The following is an 18994-nucleotide window of genomic DNA, read 5'->3' as shown; positions in this document are numbered from 1 at the left end:
GGCACTGTGCTAAGCCTTGGGAATACAAATACAAGCAAAAGGAAAGATAGTCTTTGTATTAGGAAGTTTACATTCTAATGGGAACAGTGGAAAAAAAAACCCACATAAAATAAGCTAAAATGGGACTGGTGAGAGTGAGTACCTTCAGTTACATGCTAGACAAAGCTTGGAGAGCCAGGAATGGAGCCCTGGATTGAAGGCAAAGTTGGCCTGAGCACTTTTCTTAAAATGGAAGTTCTGGGAAGAACCAGCCAATCAGAGGAAGGGCCCAAAGGGGTGGGATGTATTCTGAGTGTGAGAAGGCCAGGGGCAGAGTGAATTTTCAGAGTGAGGAGGCTGCTTGACTTGGTGGAGGAAGTGTGGAGAGTTTGGAGTGGACCCCAAAGAGGAACGAAAACACCATTGTGCCTAGTAGGACATGGTCTTCTAGATATTGAACTGAGAATTGGATATCTTACACACCTGGGATGTAAGAGGTGAAATCTGAGTAGGAATTGTCACAAAGTTACTGTAACAGTGGTTACATCCAATTTTCCTATAGCTCTATGTTAATGCCATGATTCTGGTCTCCAACAATGTTGTTATTGCTAGAAACACCTGGTAGTGCTACCATATGAGAACTTGGTGTATTCTTGGATGTTAATGACTTCGAAAAGATATTGAACCAACATAATTCATATTTTCACAATTTAGTCATTCATCTCAAGCAACACATTACAAAATGACAAACAAATCCTATCAAGTTCTGGAGGATGTGCTAGAAGGAAAAAGAATTGTCCCTAAATGATGTGTCATTAATAGGAGGTCATATGTGGTAATTAACCCAGGTCATAGAACATCAATATTAAAAATCTGGTTTGTTAAAGTCTAGGGAAAGATAGCAATGATTGTTCAAGGGAGGAAATTTTCTGCTAATTGCTGCAAAAATAATTTACCTTAACTACAGCACCTGAGAATTTGCAATGAGATGTTAATTTGTCAGCTGTTAATCATACTGCACGATGTATTAGGCCACTTCCCCAAGATATTCTTGGTATTAAGCATTATAAAATGTGTAATTTATCATAATTTCCAGTTTATAAACATAAAAATGGATAATACTGCCTCTTTTCTACTTCTTTCAACACTCCTACATTACTTTATGTGGGAAAAGCAAATTTTTTTTTGTTGACCATGGTATATATCAGAAGCATTCAGAGCCTTAATCTGCCTTTCTAGGCTGTGGCTTAAAGAGCTGATTCTGGAATATATGTCTGCTGCTTATCATTTAAAAGTTTTCCTTTTTCCTTTTGTTACCCTCTTCATGGCAACACCATGAAGACAATTACAGGCTTAGTCTAACCCCAAAGGGACTAGGATCACATTCTTAAAAGTATATTTTTGGATTCTCCCATTCCGAGGGAAAAGTATCACTCCCTTCTGTCCCTGGCCCCTACTTATACTAGCTTCAAAACATTTCATCACCTGTTATAGGAACTGTTCAGAGCAATTCAACAATAATTTTCCTAAATGACTGTGAGACCTCATTTGGATTTTTAATAAACAGTCACATTCTAATGAGGTCTTCATAAAACTGACTAAATATGTTTAGAAATCATTAGCTTAAATTACCAGTGCAAACGCCTCCTTTGGGAGTCCTGCAGATTTGGTTATAAGACTTCTGGCAGATGGATTAGTATAACAACACAACAGAGTTTCTGACTCTCCTCCCAAACAGCGCAAATGTGAGTGGCTGGGTAACAGGCTACTGGATAAAAGCTAAATGTCCCTCCGGTGGGTTCATTAAAGAGGGAAAACAATCACAACACATTCCGGTGCCATTTAAATGCCAGGTGTGCTGTAGTCTGCAGGTGCCAGCGAAACTGACAAGGGTCTCTTACTGGAACCCGGGCTTAAAGGGGATGCGTGGTTTTGACAAGAAAGCTTTAGATAATGACAGATACTGGCAGATGTACTGGGGGACCCTGCTGGAGGGGAATGCTAGGACTGTGTCATTCTGCACCAGGTGCCAGCATCAGGGAAGGTCTCACAGTGGCTCCTCCACCTGCAATTAAAGCCTCCTAATGCCTAGTGCTTCAGGGCAAAGGAGAAGGAAAAGGGGAAAAAAAAGAGCAAGTTCCTAGAACAGATTTAATGAATATCCAGAAAGCCTGTGTAAACAAAAACACACCACCTCCCTCATGCCTAATTCATGAAGGACACACATTGTGTAGTTGACAAGAAGGTAGCTCCTGCCCTTTAAAAGGAAGCCATTGTTAGTATTTGTTTTAAATTTTAGGGGTGGTGGTGGTTGTTTTTAAGCATACAGAGCAGGTAGGTCATGTCTAAACAATTTGGCAAAACTAACAATAGGAATAGGGAGATAAAATTCTTGTTTTTGCCCTCAGGTAACATGACCTCTTGTCAAAACTCTTAAAAAGCATCTGAGTTTTCAAGGGCAGGTGCCTGTAAACTCATTATTAATTAAAGCAGTCTGGATCTCTGGGTAAGCACAATCTGAGATACCAGTGGGAGCAAGTCCTGCTTATTCTCCAAACTTAGCCACGTTCCCAGAACCCAAGAAATTGGTGAGACATTTGGAAAGGTTGACTTCTTAATGGTTCACTAGATTTAAAATTATTGTGTTATTTTAAGCTTATGGATTTAATGTACTTGTAGGCCAGAAGTATTTTCTTTTCTTTTCCCCACAGATGCTTCTCACTGTATATTGAAAGTTTCCATGGTTATTTGAAATAAAAATTAGTTGACACCATAAAAATCAAGAAAGAGAGAGCCACCAGTGGGACTATATCCAAGGATCCAATGGGAAGAACAGATAGTGGGGCTTTTTTTTTTTTAGGTCAAATAACTCATAATGAACTTGACACCCTGCAAAATGACACATACAAAAAAATAGTCAGACAGTTGGTTACGTGCTGTCTTTGTGTTTACTCCACAAGTCTTCTTTGACATTTCAGCTGAGTATTATACTTGTATTTTACTTTGAGCAAGAGTTTGTTTTTTTTTTTAATCACAGGAATGGAATATAACTTGTGCCTTCAGTAATGGAGTGATATATCTAGGGTATTAAGATTAAAATGGCAGTCTATTTAACAGCAATTACCAATGTGCCTCACTATACAGCAACTCAAAATGCAAAAATCTAATGGTTTCTCCAATGAAGAAATATTAGTACCAGAGGACTTAGAAAGAGACCCTGGAGATCATTCAGTCAAGGGGGTCTTAGCTTTTTGTGTGTCACAGATCCCTTTGGCAGCCTATGGATGGATGGACCCTTTTCCAAAAAATGTTTTTAAATGCATAAAATAAGATACGGAGGATTACCATGGAAATGAATTATAACAAAATACCAACATAAAAATATTTTTTAAAAACCAAGTTCACAGATTTCAGGTTATGAACTCTTGATTCTAGTTCAACCTTCTCTTTGTATAGATGAAGAAACTGAGACTTAGAAAGAGCAACTTGTCCAAAGACACAAAGGAAGATAGCAGCAAAATCAGGAATGAACCCTGTTCCTCTGACTTTGAATCCAGTCCTTTTTTCCATTATACTATTCTATTTCTCCTACCTTTACAAAGGGATAATTCATAGTTCATTTAAATAGTGAGCTCCTATGAGTAGTTAATTTAAAATCTGATTTGAAGGGCAACTCATCAGAAGCAAAATTTTTTTCTTTTGTTGAGGCAATCGGGGTTAAGTGACTTGCCCAAGGTCACACAGCTAGTACGTGTCAAGTGTTTGGTCTGAGGCCGGATTTGAACTCGGGTCCTCCTGACTTCAGGGCCGGTGCTCTATTCACTGCACCACCTAGCTGCCCCTCAGAAGCAAAATTTTTATATAAAGTTCTATGTACCTGCATTGAACACATATGACTTAATTTCATATGACAGGCAGTTGGTATAGTGGTAAAAGTCCTTGATTAGATCTGATTTGAATTTCAGCTTGGCTTCTTATTACTTATATGACCTGGGATAAGTCATTTAACTGCTCTGTGCCTCAGTTTCCTTATTTTCAAAATTAAGGGGCTGGCCATGATAAGCTCTAAGATCTTTTCCAGTCCTTAATCCTATTACTTTATGTGATAAAGTAATATTTACTAATGTCATTTAGCTAAACAGCTTTATAGCTAAATCGACACATGATAATCACTGATGCCAAGAAGAAAGTATTCTGAATAATTACTGCAGCAAACTTCGTTGTTATTATTCAGTTGTTCAGTTGTGTCCAACTCTTTGAGACCCCATGGACAGTCCATGGGGTTTTCTTGGCAAAGGTACTGGAGTGGTCTGCCATTTTTTTTTTCTCCAGTGGATTAAGGCAAACAGAGGTTAAGTGACTTGCTTAGGGTCCAATAGCTAATCAGTGTCTAAGGCAAGAGTTCCACTGAATCAACTAGCTGCTTTATAGCAAACTAATCAATTTTTTTTAAATGAGGTAATTACATATGTGAACTTATTAACCTGTTAGTGAAATTTTAGTGTTATATCTTGTTTATACCTTTCAGATGGCAAATGTAGCTGTTTAATATGTTTATTCTGTTTAATTACAGTCACCTGTGTGGAAGTGGATGGCACTTTTTTTTCTTTTTGGTATATCAGTACCAAGTACTTTGATTCATTAGTTATGTCTAACAGTTTCTGATGCGCAGTAAGGTCATGTCCTAACACAAATGACCCAGCTCAGTTGCCGGAGACCTCAGTGAACAGTAAGAGAAGTGAATGCTCTTGCTTTCTTTGCTAACCTGTGTGCTTCTTTGCTGAAATGCATAGTTGATCACGTTCTCAAGGTGTGCCTGAGTTCTGAATTTTAAGATCACTATTCACTTGGCTGGTTCCTTAGTCTGACCCATGGTCCTTTAAAAGTGACAATGTGCAAAGAATATTCTTTCTATGACAACATCTGTTTTTAAGGGGAAAATACCCAGCACCTGCCTCTGAGAAATTAAAAATATAAATCAAAACCACTTTAACTCCCATGTAAATCCATTACCTTCTTTCTGGCATAGTAGCTGCTTGCTAATAAGTGCCAACTCTGAGCACACATATATTTCTATGGTCATCGCTGACTTTGGTGTTGAGATGGGGAAAAACAAAAGTAGCTTTTTTACTGATGGTATATTGAAAACGTTCTTAAATTCACCCTTAGAAAACATTGAACAATAATGGGTTTGATTCCCTCCCTTGTTGAAAGAGAACGTATGTTCTCTATTAGTCTTCTGACTTCTCTCCTTTTCTTAGGCAAAAATAACAATTAGCTAACTGTCCATCCACAGTCATACTTCCAACTCTATGAAAATGACAAGCTAAAGAGTCTTCCTATGATGAACTTTTGTGTCCTTAAAGGTATATGTGTAAATTAATAATAATACTGTACTGGCTTTGGTTCTTCTCAACAACCTTGTGATGTAGGCAACCTAAGTAATACATATGAGGAAACAGGCTAAGAGAAATTAAATGCTAAAGGTGAGATTTAAATCCTGACCTTCTGACTCTGACACTCTTCACACAATGCCTTCCTAGGATAGAAACTCATTCTATTAATAGCAGTTAAGTCCTAGGGAGCTGCCTGAGGTAAACAGAAATTATTTGCCTTGCCTAGGTTCACAGAGCTGGTATGAAAGGCAGAATTTGAACAAAAGTCTTCCTGAGTCCAAGCCCAGACTTCTTATCTTCTTCCCATAAATACTAAGAATGACTTACCATATCCAAAAAAATTCTGGGTAAGCCACACTCTATCTGCGTGGCTCTTATAGTTTCCTCTCTTCCTGAAAGAGTGACTCTCCACACTTTCAAAGGGGTATGTTTACCCCTAACATGTACATATTATAATTCTACTGCCCTGATTCTTATTCTTATCCTCTTCCTCCTCTTTCTCCTCCTCCTCCTTCTTCCTCCCCTTGTCCTTTTCTTTCTCCTCCTTTTCCTTCTCCCTTGTCAAAAGATGCACATCTAGCTATATGTTATAGAATTCTATTGTGAGATTAAAACTGATTTTGAAGCAAGGAAGAATGTATATCTCAGCAACGTCAGACAGGGATTCTCCTTTTCTTAATCTTATGACAAAATGTATATATTTTTTGTTCTTTTCCCAGTATCAATTTCCTTTCCAGCAGGAAGGAGGTATAACTGGAGCAGGGGATTAAGTGGAGCAGTGGATAGAGTGCTGGGCCTGGACTCAGGAAGACCTGAGTTCAAATCCAGCCTTAGACACTAACTAGTTCTTTGACTCAGGGCAAATCACTTAATTTTTGTCTATCTCAGTTTCCTTATCTGTAAAATGGGAATAAGAACAGCACCTTCATCCCAGGATTATTGTAAGGACAAAATATACTAATATTTGTAAAGCACTTTATAAACCACAAAGCCTTATATAAATTCTAGTTATTATTTTTGCTCAGTGACTCAAGTAATAGGATTTACACCTGGAGGTTAGAAATAATTTCATATGACTCTCTCATTTTATAGATGAAGACACTGAGGACCAGAGAAGTCCTTGCCCAAGATCACACAAGTAAGTACAGAGTCAGAATTATATGTTATACATTTTGAGTTTTAGTAATGTGTACTTAACCATTAACCATGGTAAAATAACACTTCTCTTCATTTTATCTAACAAGGTAATTTATTTGTTGTGAGGCAATTGGGGTTAAGTGACTTGCCCAGGGTCATACAGCTAGTAAGTGTAAAGTATCTGAGGCCACATTTGAACTCCAGTCCTCCTTACTCCAGGGCTGGTGCTTTAACCACTACACCACCTACCTGCCCCAACAAGATGAGTTAAACTGCAAAGGAAAGACTACTGGATTTTGACCTCAGTTTGAATGTGAGTTCTGCTACTTAATACCAAACTTTTCTAACTCCCTCAATCCTTTCTAAATTAACACTGAAGAGATTTGTTTAACTAAATTCTGCTTTTTCGTTGTTGTTAACACCATGTGCTTCCCAGAGAGGTTTCAGAATTGATTCTTAACAAGGGGCTTTGCTTAAAGGGGACAGCCTATTTATTTTTTTTCCTTTTTTGAACATTTAAACATATACTGAATACAAAAGAACAATACAAATTTTAGCTACAAACCTGTCCATCCTGAGAGTGGTCAGGTCAGAACATATGACCCTCTTATTGGAATAATTGCTCCCTTTTCTAAATAATTAAATCAATTATGTGTATTGTAATGGCATCTACCTCCCAGAGTTGTTGTGAAGAACAAATGTGACGTTTATAAAAATACTCAGCACAGTGCCTGGCACATAGCAGGATCTATATAAATGCTATTAGTATTATTTTATTATTGTAAATTATTTAAAACCCATTACAACCTGACTTTAACTTCCCTTTCCATTCTGTATTGCCCCTTTTCAGAAGTTGTATTGTCCACCCAAACTGGTCTTCTCGCTTTTCTTCACATATAACATTGGAAATGCCATGTTTATTCCTGGGCACAGATTATCCCCCATGCCTTCAATTCTTTTCCTTTTCCATTGCCTCTGCTTTTTAGAATTACCAGTTTCATCCTAAGTTCAGTTCAAGTGCCACCTTCATGAGGCCTTTCTCAGTAGCTGCTAATCTGTTCTTCTCCAAATTATCTTGTATTAATTTTGCATGTATTTTATATACTTATTTTGCATACATTTACATGTGTATGTATTGTCTTTCCTTCTAGAATGTAAGCTTCTTGAGGGCAGGAACTGTTTCATTATCCCCAGAGCTTAGCATAGCACCAGGCACATTGTAAATGCTTATCAAATGCTTAGTGATTAATTGATAATCATGGATGAAACAGAGAAGGGATCATGGAGGAAGTAGCATCTGAGTTTGGAACTGAAACAGGAGGAAAATTTCAATAGGCAGAGATGTGGGAATGGATGTGGGGCAGGTGGGGATTTGTTTCTTCTATAGGAAATGATATATGCAAATACAGAGAGGTAGGGCAAGTTTAGGACACATTCAAGCAGTCTGGCAGAGCACATAAAGAAACAATAGGTTTTCCCCTTAGTGCACAGCCCAGTGACTGAAGTACTATCTATATTTAATTTCCTGGTTTCCTCTTGCAGTGGCTGGGTCAATAGAGAGGACTGACTGACACCCTTGATGAGCTAATGTATTACCACTTATGGTGGTCTTTCCCTACTTCCTTTCCTATAATTAAACAGATGTGTTCTATCTAGTGGACTCTAAACTAAAGCATCTGGAGTCTCACCAAGTTTATCTTCTCACTTTTAAATTTTGTTTGGAAGTACAAGATCGCATAGTTTACAATGACCACTCAACGGTTTCCTGGATAAATAAAAACAGCCATCACACACAACAGTACAGATTCCCTCACCGATCCAGAACGCTGGAAAGCCCCTCGACCCTATTCCATAGGCCCTAAAGCTGAGGTATGGGGAAGTGGTCAAGCTATTTGCCCAAGTAAGTAAAAGTTCTGTGCTTACCTTCCCATTTTACCTCCAAATGACAAGGCCTGTTTCCCAGAATTGGGAAATTCTCTATCACATTTCTAATGTGGTACACACCCAGGTCGGATACCTAACAATAAACATCTATACTGTACTTAGAGGTGATTTTATATGCCCAACGTCAGCCAGGCTTTTATATCTTGCATGGTTCTCTTGTCTGTTGCCATCGCAACCAAGGCAAGCAAGCTGTGTTTAAAGATAATCTATAGCCCAATGCAGCAGCTGGAGGAGGAGTTGTAATAGTTTGTATTTTAAGAAGTACATGTGGTACTGTAAATACTTGGCTTATTTATTACTTGATAACCCAAACTAAGTAACCGGCAAAGCATTTGGTTATTTCCTTTGGTACAAATCCAACTTACTCTCCCTACTTCCACAAGGTTGGTGACCATGATTATGCTGGCTGTGTTTTCATGCCACACCATTCTCCAGAAATCATATATTGTTTCTTGCATTGGTCCTAAAAGAAAACAGGAAAGAAGAGTTATTTTAGAAAAATAAATTTCTGATGCTGAGGACTTACTTTCTGGGAACTTAGAGAGAGATCTATAAATATATATGCTATGTATCTACATGTATACATCTTTGTCATTAGAATAAATAAACAGTATTAAAATATTCCTAAGCAGTAGTTCACGAACTTTTCAAGTATGAAGACCTCCTTTAAATCATCAAAAATGTTAAAGAATTCTTATATGTTAAGTAGTTGCACTATCAGTCATCCAAGGACTGAAAAATACAGGACAACAAAAAGCTATTATGATTTCAGTCATGCTTTTAAATGAGTTTGTATTTTATTAATCATAATGCCTATCTATACACATATGAAAACTGGTGATGCAGTCTGGTTAGATAGGGCCCCTTCTCACCAGAAGAAGGAGGAAGAATATTATATCAACAGCACTAGCAATTATGTATGACTAAAGGTTTGTAAAGTGGCATGTCATCTCATTTAATCTACAAAACCTAGTGATGTAAGGTATATGATTACATCCCCATTTTACAGATGAGGAAAATGAGCCTGAAAAAGTTGTGACTTTCGTAGGGTTATACAGTCAGCATGTATCTGAGGCAGGATTCCAACTCCATTCTTTCTAGCTTTAAGTCCAATACTTTCTCTACTATATCTCCTAGTTACCATCACAAAAACAAGCAAAATCACTGTATGTCCAAAAGACTTCTACCACTTGCCCATGTTTATCCATCTTTGGCCTGCTCATGATTGGTGGATTCAGAGGTAGCTGGAATCCGTGCTTATTCTGGATTAGTGTGCTTGTAAAAAGCTTCCTTTTGCCCTCAGCACAAAATACTACAAGTTAAGTGCACAAGCACCTACTACATGCCAGGCACTGTGCCAAGTACTCGAGATACAAAGAAAGGCAAAAACACCAACCTTGTTCTCAAGGAGCTCACAGTCTAAGGGGGTGAGATGACAAACAAACAGCTGCCCACAAATAAGAAACAGCTAGAATAAAGTGGAAATAATCTCACAGGGAAAGCACTAAGATTTAAGGATAAATGAGAAACGCATCTTGTAAAAAGGTAGGACTTTAGCTAAAACTTCAAGGAAGCCAGAGAAAGTAGTAGGTGGAGATGAGAAAGGAAAGAGTTGAATGCATGGAGGCCAACCAGAGAAAATGTCTGGAGTTGAAAGATTTCTATTTTGAATCTGCTGTCCTGCCTGGTTTCAACTCCAGGAAACAAGATGCCCTTCCTAGGTTAAAGCTTATCACTTTTAAACTCACTACCATGCTGCTAACTCAAGTCTCGATTGCTTCCACCTTCCTCAGTATCCTTTTCCCTCTGTTTCGAGGGTTGGCAGGTGGAGTACCAAATTCCTCCCAATACCTTCCTTTACAGAGGGCAGAAACTGGACTCTCACATCACTCCATCTGGCACCTGCTGCTCTGCCTGGTTTCAACTCCACAGAACTAAATTCCTCCTGGTTTCCTGACCCTCCCTCTTCTACCCCTTTTTGCAACCTTTTTTGTGCTGTCTCTCCCTTTTGATTGTAAGCTCCTCAAGGGAAGGATTTATCTCTTTTTTATTAATTTGTATCCCCTCGATTAGCACAGTGCCTGGCAGTCGGTAAATGTTTATTGGATTGGATTTATTGAATTGCATTGGACCCTAATTGCATCCCTGATATCTTAGAGGCAGCCTGCAAGATTCTAGGCAGGGCTGGTTGCCTGTACTAAGGCACTTGCTGCTTCATGTCCCAGAACCAGAAACAATATCAATATCCTGGGTAGCAATGAGCTGATCAGCTGACTGTACCTTGAAATCCAGGATCAGGCTTGGGGAACTACATACATAAACATATGCATGTTTACATGCATACCATATAATAGATACTATACACATACATGTATGTAGGTTATGTATTATAATAGATATACATACTATATATGCATATATGTATGTATATGGTATGTTTGTTTACTTACATATTTGCATTATATATTCATGAACCCTTTAGAATAGTTCCATGGCTTCAGAGCATCTATCCAAAAACTATTTTTATCTGAAGTATCATTGACAGAAATACCAAATTTTTCATTCATGGTCAGATTTTCTCATGTGATCAAAAATATCTGCTTCTGATAAAAAAATCCTTCTTAAACTAGTACAATGAAAGAAAGTGATTTCTTCATCATTGAGCTATTTATCTCTAAAATACTCAAGAGCGGACTTATCTTTAAAAAATGGGTGACATTACTCTTCTAGCTAATAATTGTCTGATATTCTAGGGAAATGGTACATAAAATGAAATGTGCCTCTAGAACAAATGGCCTTTTCTTCTTTTGGAAATTTTTCTTATTCTGTGCTATCTGTTAAATTAGTCTAATTTATAAACTTTACTTTCTGAAGTGAGCAAGAAATGGTTTTGAACTGAACCAATGTACTTCATTTCAGAAACACAATGACATTCGAGCACATATTCAGAACTAGATGGAGCCATAGGAAATCATTTTAATCCACATGTGTCAAAAATAACAAGATTAAAATGTAATTGTCAAATATTTAGTGAAATAATTAAAAACAAAATAAAACATAAAAATGTTAATATGTGGTTTTCTTAGTCAATATGCAACCACAGGGATCCATATGTATGGTTTATTGGCCCCCATTTCTATTTGATTTTGACATCACTGATCCTTCTCAAAGAGGACCATAATACCAGGGAGGTGATGCCATAACATGCAAGTGAATTGGATTTAAGCGAGGGAGGGCTCTGCAAAGTCACCAGCCTCCTTTTCTCCTCCAGAGCCATCTGGGTCCCGTGGCTAGAGATAGATCAGGACCACTGGAGATGGCCCAGGATGCAGTGGGAGACCTTGGCCTTTGTAAGCTAAGGTATTTAACAGGTGTTATCTTCTTTTCAAACTCAGCTCAAGAACCACTTCCTCTGCCTAGAAGGCTTTTCTTGGTCACTGGAGAGGTTAATGTTTTTCCCTGCTAAATCTATCTTCTATCTGATCTATATTTACTTTGTGTGTGTCAATAGTTGTCTCCCTCATTTTAATATAATGAATATAATGCCCTCCTTCAGGGCAGAGGCTGGTTTTTTTCCCATTGTTTCCATAGCAGCTAGAGAAGTGCTTAAGACATAAGAAGTGCTTAGTACTTGACTGATTCACAGGACTATGTATGCTTTTTCCATGGATTCCTTCTCCTATTTCTTGTCTAAGATAGGTTCTTATTTTACAACCATAAATTTAGACCTGAAAGGGCCTTTGGAGGACATAAAGTTCAACCCCACATTTTACAGATCAGGAAAGTGAATCTAGAAAGGTTAAGCAATTTGCATAAGATCACACAGGTATTAAATGGCAAAGGTGCAAGTTGAGATCCAGGTCACCTGATTCTGAATCAGAGTTCTTTCTACTCAACAAACTCTTAGATTTTAAAAAAAATTTCAATATACATAGAACAGACAAAGAAGATGGTACACAAAACTGCAGATCTTTATTATGTAGAGCTTGCTTCTTATTAAATTTAAAGTATTATATTAATAAATAATAAGCAATTAAATATAAATAGAATAATAAAATAATACATTTAATAAACAAAAATAAATAAATACAATAAAAGTTAGTAGCTTTCAAAACTGTCTTGCTTATCTGGTCTTTTGTTCTCTCTGCATTTATTTTAAAAAGATGCCTAGTGACTCTTTTCTTTCGTGTTACTCTCTTCACCCCTACTGGTTAAAGAAATAAAAAAAAAAAACAACTCTTTGTAATAAATATACATAATCAAGCAAAACAAATTTCCACATTAGCTGTGTCCAAAAATTTATGTCTTATTTTGCATTTTGATTCAAGGTTTTGAAATTTAAATGACTTCTGATCTAAAGTTACAGTCACTATAAGGAAACACCAGAATTCATTGTTTGACAAATTCCTGGCTTTCTGTGGAGCCAAGATGGTGGAGTAAAAGCAGTGACTTGCTTGAGCTCTCCCCCAAACCCCTCCAAATACCTATAAAAATGGCTCTAAACAAAGTCTAAAGCAGCAGAACCCACAAAAAGACAGAGTGAAACAAATATCCAGCCAAGACAACCCGGATGGTTGATCAGAAAGGTATATTGTGCCAGGATGGGAGAGGAGCACAGTTCAGCGTGGGCACACACGCCATAGTGAACTTGGAGCAGGCCTCAGTGGACTGAATCTCGGGCAGATGTGACGGTTTCAAGACCTCTCAACCCACAAACGCCAAAGACAACTTAGAAGGGCAGTGGGAAAAGTCTGTGTCTGCGGTGAGAGAGAAGCACAGTGGTTTTCAGCTCCAGCCCCAGGCAGTGACTGCCTCCTGAGCTTCTGGCCCACAGACTGAAGGGGAATCAAGTGGCTGATTAGAAGGGGATTGCAGGGATCTCTCTGCTGGTGTAGGATTCTCTTGCTTTGACCGTGCTTGGATCTGGGTCACAGTTCTAGGTGGCGGTTCTGGGGCGAGGAGGAGCGCTGGCCTGGTGGAGCTTGTAGTGGTGGTGGAGAGGAAATCCTCCTCACAGTTCCAAGACAGAAAAGAGTGCTTGTGGTCACTCACAGACCACAGCACAGGCCAGGAAAGGAGTAAACACCTGGCCCTTGATTATAGTGCCGTGGAAGAACTGAAAATTTACAGGTCCCTAAAAGTACCTCTGAAAACAGCAGTACAAACCCCTGAAGCTTGGGACAGCACATTCTCCACACTGGAAGCAGACTTTTACCTTAATAAAGAGTTTAAAACTCAAGTAATTGGCCGGGATCATGAGTAAGCAGTGCAAAAAGAGTCAGACTATATTATCTTACTTTGGTGACAAAGAAGATCAAAACATACAACCAGAAGAAGACAACAAAGTCAAATCTCCTACATCCAAAGCCTCCAAGGAAAATATGAATTGGTCCCAGGCCATGGAAGAGCTCAAAAAGGATTTTGTGAAGCAAGTAAGAGAAGTAGAGGCAAAACTGAGAGTGATGCAAGAAAATCATGAAAAACAAGTCAAAAGCTTGCTAAAGGAGACCCCCCAAAAACTGAAGAAAATAGCACTTTGAAAAATAGCCTAACCCAAATGGTAAAAAAGGTCCAAAAAGCCAATGAGGAGAAGAATGCCCTAAAAAAGCAAAATTGACCAAAAGGAAAAGGAAATCCAAAAGATTACTGAAGAAAATACTTCCTTAAAAATTAGAATGGAGAAATTGGAAGTTAGTGACTTTATGAGAAAACGAGGCACTATAAAACAAATCCAAAAGAATGAAAAAATAGAAGAGAATGTGAAATATCTCATTGGAAAAACAACTGACCTGGAAAATAGATCCAGGAGAGAGAATTTAAAAATTATTGGACTATCTGAAAGCCATGACTGAAAAAAGAGCCTAGACATCATCTTTCAAGAAATTATCCAGGAAAACTTCCCTGATATTTTAGAACCAGAGGGCAAAATAGAAATTGAAAGAATCCACCAATCTCCTCCTGAAAGAGATCCCCAAAGGAAAACTCCTGGGAATATTGTAGCCAAATTCCAGAATTCCCAGGTCAAGGAGAAAATATTGCAGGCAGCCAGAAAGAAACAATTCAAGTATTGTGGAAACACAATCAGGATGACACAAGATTTAGCAGCTTCTACAGTAAGGAACTGGAGGGCATGGAATATAATATTCCAGAGGGCAAAGGAGATAGGATTACAACCAAGAATCACCTACCCAGCAAAACCGAGTATAATCCTTCAGGGGAAAAAATGGTTATTCAGTGAAATAGGGGACTTTCGAGCATTCTTGATGAAAAGACCAGAACTGAATAGAAAATTTGATTTTCAAATACAAGACTCAAGTGGAACATGAAGAGGTAAACAGGAAACAGAAATCATAACAGACTTATTAAGGTTGAACTGTTTACATTCCTGCATGGAAAGACGATATTTGTAACTCACGAGTCCTTTGTCAGTATTAGGGTAGTGGGAGGGAAAAATATAGATAGATAGATAGATGGATAGATAGATAGATAGACAGAGGGCACAGGGTGAGTTGAAGATGAAGGGGTGATATCTGGAAAATAAAATTAAGGGGTAAGAGACGATTATACCGGGAGAAGGAGAAAGGGAGAGGTAGAATGGTCTGTCCCACATGAGACATACAAGAAAAGGCTTTTACAGTGGAGGGGAAACAGGGAAAGGTGAGAGGGAATGAGTGAATCTTATTCTCATAGGATTTGGCTTAAGGAGGGAATAACATACACATTTGGGTATGGAAATCTATCTTACCCTACAGGAAAATAAGGGGGGAAAGGGACAAGAGAGCAGGAGGATGATAGAGGGGAGGGCAGACTGGAGGAGGGGATAATCAGAAGTAAACCCTTCTGAGGAGGGACAGGGTTAAAAGAGAGAATAGAATAAATGGGGGGTAGGATAGGATGAAGGGAAATATACTTAGTTTTTCACAACATGACTACTATGGAAGTGTTTTGCATGACTACACATCTCTAACCTGGATCAAGTTTCCCGCCTTTTCAATGAGGGTGGGTGGGGAGGGAGGAAAGGAGAAAATTTGTAACCAAAAGTTTTAAAAACACATATTAAAAAATTGTTTATAAAAAAAATTCCTGGCTTTCAGAGTGTTACACTGACCTATCAGGAGGTAAAAGGTAGAAGGATAGGAAGTGTACCATGAGGCTCATACATTTGCAAAGAAGCAAAGTTATCATCTCAGTGTGACATTTGTAATCAAATAGATGTCTTGATATTTATTAACTGTTTTACTAGCTACTCAGCATCATGTCCCATGTGGGGACTCAAACAATAGTAATGGTGATGAGGATGGTGGTAGTATTGGTTGGAGTGTTCTGGAAGAGAGGTGAATAAAATTTGATATAAATTCTTCTGTTGATGTCCTAACACACACATTTTTTTTGTTTATTTCAGAGACACAAAACAAAAAGCTATGTTGGGACCTGCACAAGTAAATAATTTCTTCCTCATTCTGAGTTTACTGGTTAAAATTTGGAATAGAATCCCTTCTTCTAGATTGTCATAATAGAATCACTTATTATGGACTCTTTTAGAAAGGGATGGCATCCCTTACTCACAAATAGTCTTATAACTGCATGCCCAAATGCTGCTCTAAGCTACTAAGCAGAATACTCACAGAATATGGCCAAATATCCCTGGTTCAAAGTCCAAGAACAAGTTCTAACAATCTAATACATTGAACACTGCAATCCCATCTCCCTCTTAAGTGTCTCTCTCTCTCTCTCTAGCTATAGTATCAAATGTGGTAAGCTCATAGTTACCTTCTTACCAGATTACTTGCTCTCAATATTTTTATCTGTAAAATGAGGGGGATGGACTGGATCTCAATGTCCTTTCAAGCTCTAGGTTTCAGAGTCTTTTTTTAAGGTAACTGGAGAAGCTGAGTGATACATTTTCAAATTATTGATAGGTCTAAGTCAGCAAACAAGATCTTTGAAGCAAAGACTATGTCTTTCTTCCCTGATTTATGTAGAAGAAAACTCACCCATAAAATTTTACATAAAAGAAATAATATTTTTAAAGGTAGGCTAATGCATTTTTCTAAAAACTTGGTCTGTGTCATTTGATGGTTAAGAGTGCATCAATGATTGATTGTTCTCAGCTCGATGACAAGTATTTTTTAAGGTTTTCATTAATAAACAGGGTTTGACTTTGAAACAAAAGGGTATTTGTCTACAGATATATTAAAGATTCAGCATTCACAAATGGGCAGTACATTCTACCTGTCTTTCACTGTTTCATTGTCTTTTGACCTACCTTCCATGGAAGATTAAAATAGGAAAATGAGTTAGTTAAATTTAGTTTCTGTCAACTCTCAACTCAAGTACAAGGATCCAGAAGATGTGTTTGAGTGGTTGAGGCCATTTGAAGGTGCAGCCAAGCTCTAAGCCCACCACATCTAATTTCATCAATTAGAAATACCCATTATGCCCACCTCTAATTCTCATGCCTTTGGGGCTCAGCCTTGCTTAATTGTTTCATCCTTTTTTGCTTTCCATAGGCTGTGCCTGTTTCAGTTTTCACTATCACTGGAGGAATAACTCTGAAACTAATGCCCTCTGATGGAAAGCTGGGTGGGCTTCTCCTCAATCTTGCTTGCTAGAGTAAGACAATGATAATTAAAATTGCCTAGAGGTGAGAAGGGAAGATGGAGATTCTTTTGGCTGATTGTTGCAAGTGTGTTTTTCACTTTCTGCCAACCACATAGCTCTGTTCATCTATCCACATAACTTTCAAATTTTCTTTCAAATCCTGGGCATTTGGGGGTAGGAAGGAGGAAGGAGAAGTCACTAAACTTCAGGTCTTTTAAAGTAATCCTTCTCAACCCTATTTTTCTTTTCTTCTTGACATTTTTCAAATTATTTCCTGACAGGTGAATAAATTATTACTCACTGTCACTTTTCTCCTGACAAAATTGAAAAGCACCAGGGGCCAGGGAAGGGGGTAGAATTTATAGTCACTGAGAGCTACACAGTATGATTTTAGCAGCTCTGGGTAGGGTATGAGAGGCTATAAGTGCTGTCGACAGCCTGTTTACAGATGTTCGCACAGTAAGCAAGATGGTTATTCTCAGCGGTTGCCCCCTCGAGGGACCGAACTGCCAGGAGGAAAGGAAAGGCACTAAATCGCCCAGCATCCCTCTCTCCCTATGCCACAGAAGAACAGGCTTAGTTAGCATGGACCTTTGCTGTTTGGGGGATCTGCTGAGAAGTCACTAGTGACTGACTACCCTCCCTGTCATGAGGAAAACAAACAAATAAGAAAAAAAAAACCAAAGAAGAAAAAGAAAAAGAGGAAAGCAGTGAGAAGCATCTGAAACAAAGGAATCTAAAACAGTAAGCCTCAAACTCCACACAAAAACCCAGCCCTCAAGGAGATGAACTATTGTGATCAAGAGGCAAAACAGCATTTGTTTTCAGCTGCTTCTGGTACAGCTAGAGAGGCTATAATTGTTGTCAGCGGAATCTTTACAGATGTTTGCACAATAGGCAAGAAGGTTATTCTCAGCAGTTGCCCCTTGTGGGACTCAAGTGTCTGAGAGGGAAGGTCTCTGCATTTCAGTAGCATAAGTCCCATCGCACACTCCATTTGCTCCATAATAGCTGACACCCCTGGCCCTTTGCAGGAAAGGAAGTTGGCAGAAGGGTCAGTCAGCACTACCAAGAGTTGCAGAAGGAAAAAAGGCAGAAAGCACCTTCTCATGCATGCAAAATATAAAGCAGAAATTCAAGGCTGCAATCTTTTGTGTTGGATGAGTCTTCAAGTTTGTGGAAAATAAAAGGAGACTTTAAATGATAATTTTAAACCTTGATTGATGACTTACACACCTCCCTTTCACATTTTCCTTTGACACAATCTAATTCAGACTCTGAATGTTTCATATGCCTGAAGCAAGTTATTTAAAAGCCAGAATTCTGTAACATTCAACCACATGTACATGACATTTTAAAGATAAGTTTTTCTCACAACCATTCTGTGAGTCAAGAGGTGTAAATATTACTCTCCCCATTTTAGAGATGAGGAAATTGAGGCTCAGAGGGATAAAGTGACTTGCACTCTTCTCACCTCATGGACTCCACATGGCTTATTCAAGTTTACTTACGTCAGTAATAGCTGGGTTAGAAGACAAATTGATGTTTCAAAGACACCAAAAGTGACTACTGTCATATAGAGAAGCAGCTTGGTACAATGGAAATTATTGGGAGTGGGTACAAACTCCTCCCAAAACCTCCATTTAAAGAGGGTTCCAGGCCAGCCATCTCTTCACTTTCCACTTAGCTGCACCCTTTGAACTGGACTCCATTAAGCTCCATGCTAGGCTCCTTTTCTCTTTCCTTCCGTCTTCCCTCTCTCCCACCTTGTCAATTTCCTTCTATGTTCTGTCTCCCCATTAGATTGTAAGCTCCTCGAGAAGGCAGGAACCATCTTTGTTTTGTATCCCTAGGGTTGAGCACATTGTAAGTGCTTTAAACATGTGTAGTGACTCACTGATATCCTGGCTTTGCCTCTGTATGTGTCAGTTTCCTCA

The 18994-nt window shown here is 38.4% G+C and overlaps 1 protein-coding gene across 5 annotated transcripts in view; it reads right to left on the bottom strand.

Moving 5' to 3' along the window:
* Nucleotides 1-18994, bottom strand: part of LOC114031828 (receptor-type tyrosine-protein phosphatase mu) — a 958139-nt gene that overhangs the window by 64587 nt on the left and 874558 nt on the right. For all 5 annotated transcript variants that reach the window (XM_027846963.1, XM_027846964.1, XM_027846965.1 and 2 more), the window contains one exon: nt 8822-8919. In XM_027846963.1, the coding sequence (XP_027702764.1) occupies nt 8822-8919 (98 nt within the window). The remainder of the gene's footprint in view (nt 1-8821; nt 8920-18994) is intronic.

This window comes from Vombatus ursinus, unplaced genomic scaffold (genome assembly GCF_900497805.2).
Source record: "Vombatus ursinus unplaced genomic scaffold, bare-nosed wombat genome assembly UNPS02015255.1, whole genome shotgun sequence".
Lineage (NCBI taxonomy): Eukaryota > Metazoa > Chordata > Mammalia > Diprotodontia > Vombatidae > Vombatus > Vombatus ursinus.
The sequence above is the reverse complement of the archived record's forward strand: the minus strand, read 5'-3'. Positions and strand labels throughout refer to the sequence as shown.